The sequence below is a fragment of the Carlito syrichta genome, unplaced genomic scaffold, assembly GCF_000164805.1.
Source record: "Carlito syrichta isolate Samal-C Ts95f unplaced genomic scaffold, Tarsius_syrichta-2.0.1 Scaffold305719, whole genome shotgun sequence".
NCBI classification, from domain to species: domain Eukaryota; kingdom Metazoa; phylum Chordata; class Mammalia; order Primates; family Tarsiidae; genus Carlito; species Carlito syrichta.
Genome location: NW_007249815.1, coordinates 675,702 through 681,857, shown reverse-complemented (window position 1 = coordinate 681,857; position 6,156 = coordinate 675,702). Strand labels below are relative to the sequence as shown.

Genomic DNA, 6,156 nt, shown 5'->3' with positions numbered 1-6,156 from the left:
GCTGAAAGGCATTTAATTTTCCCTTTTCACTCTTGCAAACAATACCACAGTGAACATTCATATACCGTTTTCTATTGCTTCCTAGGGAGTTACTCCAGAGTTTATGCTAAAAAGAGGAACTTCTGGATTAAACTGTGAACACCATACACGGCATGCATGGCATGGTGATTAAGAATCCGGAGCAAGGCTACTGGGTTTGAATCCCTACCTTGCCACTCTCCTAGGAAGCAATGATCACCAGCTATTTTCAGCCTCTTTTCATGAGTGTGTATGCCCTACCTCAACCCCTGGCATCAAGTAGTTTGCTTGGCATAGGTCCTCTTGGCTTTGGCAAATTCTGCCAGAGCCAATTCCCAGCTGCCACTGCTTGCTTCTGGAGCCAGAACCCAGCAGGCCTGGGGATTCACATGCAATCATCACTTTGCATTTCTGCACCATTTCTGGTCCATGGAGAGGTTTATTTTTGAGCCTGAAGATTTTTTTTTTTTAGTTTTCCCTTTTAATATTTTATTTATCATTGCTATGTATCTGGAGCAGAGGGAGTGTATCAAAGCATGAACTTTTTCTGTTACTGTACCAGAAGTTGTTAAAACCTTTATGACCTTTTAAAATATGCACATGTCTTAGAATCATTTAATCATACATTTTTGTTACGGGAAAGCATTTTAGAGATAATTAAGGCCAATAACCTTATTTCATAGGTGAGGGGAATCGTGGTCTTGAGAAATTAAGTGATTTACTGATGTCACATGTCTAGTTGATGCTAGCAGGGCTACACCAAAGCATGTGGGTCCCTTCAATAGTCCTTTTACCACTATGTTCACTATCACAGTTTTCTCTGTTGGCTATATTTACATGTAACATTTTATTTTTAACAGAGTTGAAAAATGCACTAGAATTTAAGCAATTAGAAAAATGATACCGGATCTTAGAACTGACATAAAATGTTTTCTCTTGGAAAATATTGAGATAAAAATAAATGTATAATATTTACTCCATTGAGCCAAATAGCTTTTCATTAGAACATACAATGTCTTTGACTTTGTAGATTCCTGCTGCACCTGGTTTCCTTGACTATCTGAAATTTATTAGGATGGGCCCATTAATAACAGTGCTGATATTGTCAGCTACCTATAGCACTAGGCCTGAAAATGAACTGTGATGAATGGATATGACCAACATTTGCAGTGATAGTCTTTATTTCTGCTGTCATGTAGAAATGGCAGGTAGTTTAATTTAGTTCCCCTAAAAAGTGATTAAGAAAAAGCAAGTATTCCTTCTAATTAGGATTTCTACTTTTTAAGGATAAAAATTCAGAATCTGGTATCTTTGTTAAAGCCTTTGGTACTGTTTTATTCTATTTCTAGATCTTTTAGCTGTGCCTAAGCATCCATATGCTGCTATGGAGAACTGGGGACTAAGTATTTTTGTGGAGCAAAGAATACTGCTGGATCCCAGTGTTTCATCTATTTCTTATTTGCTGGATGTCACCATGGTCATTGTTCATGAGATATGTCACCAGGTATGAGAAAAGGATCAGGTGTAAGTATAACGTGCAAGCTAATGAAAATGCAGAATGATTTCAGATACATCAATTAATTAAGAGCTAAATTATTATCCTCTCAATTAAGTTTTAATTTTTATATGAGTACTGTATAGTTCTTTCTGGACAATATTCCATTTTTCTCAGATGATAGCACAAACAAAAACAAACACACTGATCATATTGAATGTGCAACTGTAATTCAGTTCAGTTGAGGAGATGGCACTGCCACCCAGCAGCCTCTTTGGAACCCCTATCCAGTTGCTGTTATCAACCTCGTTTTATTTTCTAGTGATTATTAATATGTGTATATGGCAAATGCAGTGATGGCAATGATTTATCTCATTGTTACAGGATGCAGATGAGTTTTGTGTACGTGTCAAAATTTGCTTTGGCTGAAATCAATTTGTTATGCCCTTTTTCCCATCACATAGACACTTAGGAAGTCTTTCAGTAACTCATCTGTAGACGCTTTGTTCTCAAATGATTGATATTTTTTGTCTTGGCATGTTTCGAAATTCCTATGTAAATTAGCCAACTTTGTAGTGAAGCTAAGATAAAATTAATTCCATTTTGATTTTATGCACTTTCATACAACGAATGGAAGGTATTAAAGAGATTTCACAGTGCTTATTTGAATCTTGATTTTAGTGAAAAAATATCACTAAAAATAGACGTTCATGCTGATAGTAAGTGATATTGGTCCTGGTTACCAGTAATTGTGGATTATTTTAAACGTAAAACACCAGAAGTTTCATTGTGATGCAGTATGACTTCAATACATTATAAACCCCAAATATTTTTAAAAGCTAGAAAAACTAAAGAGTGATGTGAAAAAATGTTGTCAGTGGAAGAAAGTGACTTGTTAAATGCTAATAAATGAATACTGACTTAATGATGAATTGATCCAGGCCATATGACCATTTACCTAAATGTCAGGGTTTTTCTGCAGTGAACCTGTGAAATGTTTGTACCTGTCATGTTAACCAGATTGATCATGTGTTGCTTACCTCAGAAACTTTAATGGGATCCATTGCAGAGATAACTGGGTCTTCTCTTTTGTGCTAGAGTGATTTCCACCTAATACCATATAACTCTTTGAGGCAAAAAGCAGTTTCATTTTGGAATGTTTCTATAAATGACAAGTTAGAGATATAGTTCTGTTGAAATGAAAGCACACTGATAATATATAATTGTTCAGAGAACTGAATTTAATTTGTTTCATATTCTAAGTTACTCTTTTTGTTATAGCTTAGTATCGATAGGCCACTTACTGAGAGGGAATGAACCAGAAGCTAAGGCAAGCACTTATGATAAATTCCATTATCATTGTCAAATTAATTTCTATGTTATCTTTTCTCTACACCTATTTTTTATCAAAATTTTGAAGACAAACTTTCAATTTAAAGGAGACACATGCATTTTTTATTAAGAATTTTAAAAAACATTTATTTTGTGGTCATCGACAGATTCAGAGCTACATTTTATATGTATTTCTATTAGAAATTCTTTTGAAGAAGAGATACTTTCTTATTACTATTAAACTGTCAGTACCAAGCTTATTCTGTGGCTTTTGATGCTGTGTGTCATCTGACACTTGGCTTCCTGTCTAGCTTCCTGGCTTCCTGTCTAGTTTCCCTCCTCCTGCTCCATTATGTTCCCACCTCACTATGTTCCCACTTCTGTTTCTTAAATAGCTCATTCCCATCTAGGACCTTCGTGCCAAGGGTTACTTACATCTGCCTGGAGTTTTCTCATGGTTGACTGTTTTCTTAAAGTCTTAGCTCAGATGTCACCTGCTTGGAGAGAATGTTTTCATTTTTTATTGTCTAAAGCAATTCCTCCTTCATTCCTATAGCACTTTATTAGGATCCGAAATTGTGATTTCATTTGCTTATTTATTTATTTATTTTTATTAGCTACTTCACCTCATTTCCCCTACCTCCATAGTGAAATCTCAGCTGCCTTGGACATTTTAAACTTTTCTTTATTGAATCCCAAGTTTAGTATAACTACTGGCACAATTTTTTTAAAATGAGAAAATAATGTATTTAATGTTTTCCTAAACTCAGCAAAGGCTTCAGAATAATGCATTATGATCTAATTGAGACATCAATTAAAATTTTCATTATTTTTCATGAAGAGATCTTAGTTTTTTTCTTTTTTTGTCCAACTCCTCAAATCATAGAAATATGGAGAGTCAGATGTAGAGGACCTTAAAAACCCTTAGTTTTATCAATTAGCCAATGTCTCCTCTGATTTGTCTTTGCCACTAGAGAGCAATGCTTCCATACCTCATGTGATGAGCCGCTCACTACCTATCAGGGTAGTATTTTCCCATATTGGGCCATTTCAGACTGTTAGAGGGTTTTCTGTATTTTCAGCAGACATTTACCAATGTTAATTTCCATTCATTAGTCCTTGTTTGTCCTTTATAGGGCCACAAGAAATAGACCTTTTTCTTTTCTACATAATAGATCTCCAAATATTTGAAGATAGCTATCATCTATTTTTATTTCCTGGGTCCTTTCTTCTTTAAGTTAAATATTCTTTTTGTGTTCATTGATTATTTTTTTGTTCTTTTCTGAATGCATGTATAAAAAACTAGTGTCACCCAAGTCACTGAATAAGTCAGTGCTACCTTACCACAACATATTCTAATATCACAAAATCAATTGAGGAATGAATCCCAGTTATAATAATCATAGTTTAATACATTAACTTTAGAAAAAAGCAGTTTGGGGGTAGATTTGATTTTATTTCATGGCCATTCATTTTGTTACTGCAGTGGTTTGGTGACCTTGTGACTCCTGTGTGGTGGGAAGATGTGTGGCTGAAGGAAGGGTTTGCTCACTACTTTGAATTTGTTGGTACAGACTACCTCTACCCTGGCTGGAACATGGTAAGTACACTTTACTTGTTTGGAACTTTTAGGGAAAGTTTGATCTATTGTTACATTAGGCTTATAGCATGGCTAGAGAAGGCTGAAATACCAACTGATGCATAAAAAAAATCAGCTGTCCAATAAAAATTAGCTAAAATGTAAATATTAGTGTTCCAAAAGAGTTATCCTTTATCTTCTATAAGCTAAATAAGGCCTTGTTTGTTATACATTGACCTCAAAATGCAATAACCTATATAAATGGAAATATTTTAGATTGTAATATATTTTATACTAAAGACAAATTATTCTTTAAAATAGAGAATCAGCAGTAATTAACAAGTAATATTTTAAGTAACAGAATATTTCAATACAGAGAAAAATAATGACTTAACATCTCTTCAGTGAGATAAACCCAAAGTTAGCTAAAACATTTATTGTATTATTGTTATAGATGTATATATTTTAGGATTAAATAACTTAATAAGAAGTCATTAACTCAATTTATGAAGAGTTGTGTATATTACACTTGTATTTTATGAGTGTCTGAAGTTGAAGTAGGGTTTTTGTGCCTTAAGCTATGATGTTACAAGTCATTCACGAAGAAAAAGTAAGGGGAGGGTGTTTAAATGTCTGTTTAAGCAATGTTTAAGCAATTTTTCATTTTTCAGTGAACAAAAAGTTACTATGTTATTTTTAAATAGAACCTAGGGTATATATTATTTTGAAATTAAAATGTTAAATGTATTTTAAATGGGTCTGTTCAATTAATAAAAATTTATATTGTGCCAATATTTATCAACTTCCAGAAGCTCAAATTTGACTTGTGACATCATATTTGATTACATACATATGTATATACCATTCTATTGAGATTGATATACAAAAGCGCTATACATTGACATACAAAATTGACATACAAAAGCTGTACATATTTAATGTGTGCAACTTGATGAGTTTGGGGATAAGTATACACCCATAAGACCAGCACCACAATCTATGCCACACACCTGTCCATCACCTCTAAAAGTTTCTTCTCATCTTCTTTATTATTATTTTGTGATAAGAACATTTAACATAAAATCTACCCTTTTAGAAAGTTTTCCAGTGTGCAACACAGTACTGCTGACTATAGACACTATGCTGTCCAGTAGATCGCTTATTCTTCTTGCATTAGTGAAATGTTGCACCCTTTGTCTAATATCTCCTTGTTCCCTCTTCCCCCCAACCTCTGGCAACCAGCATTCTACTCTCTGCTTCTATAGACTCAACTATTTTAGATTCCTTTTATAAGTGAGATTTTGTAGTATTTGTTCTTCTGGGCCTGGCTTATTTCACTTGGCATTATGCCCCAGGTTCACCTATGTTTTCAAAATGACAAGGTTTCCTTCTTTTTTAAAGCTGATCAGTATTCCATTGCGTGTATGAGTATACCACATTTCTTTATCCATTCATTTTCAATGAATGTATTGCTTCTATGCTTTCGTATATTTTTTATGTTACTCTCTTCTGATGTTTAAACCATTAAAATAGGTGATTATCTAATTGTCATTATTAAAAGAATATTTTGAAAAGCATGTAAACCAAGTTGAAGTATGAAGTCATCTGTAAATCACCGAATAACTTCTCTGTCATAAATTTTTTTTTTTTTTTTGAGTTGGAGTCTCACTCTGTTGCCCAGACTGGAGTGCAGTGGCCGCTTCCGGCCACCGCAGCCTCGACCTGCTGGGCT

The 6,156-nt window shown here is 34.0% G+C and overlaps 1 protein-coding gene across 1 annotated transcript in view; it reads left to right on the top strand.

The window, feature by feature from the left end:
• Positions 1–1,219: 1,219 nt before the first annotated feature.
• TRHDE (thyrotropin releasing hormone degrading enzyme) overlaps positions 1,220–6,156 on the top strand; it is a 234,244-nt gene continuing 229,307 nt past the window's right edge. Inside the window, exons 1-3 of the mRNA XM_008062479.1 lie at positions 1,220–1,226; positions 1,368–1,522; positions 4,332–4,445. Coding sequence (XP_008060670.1) covers positions 1,220–1,226; positions 1,368–1,522; positions 4,332–4,445 — 276 coding nt within the window. The remainder of the gene's footprint in view (positions 1,227–1,367; positions 1,523–4,331; positions 4,446–6,156) is intronic.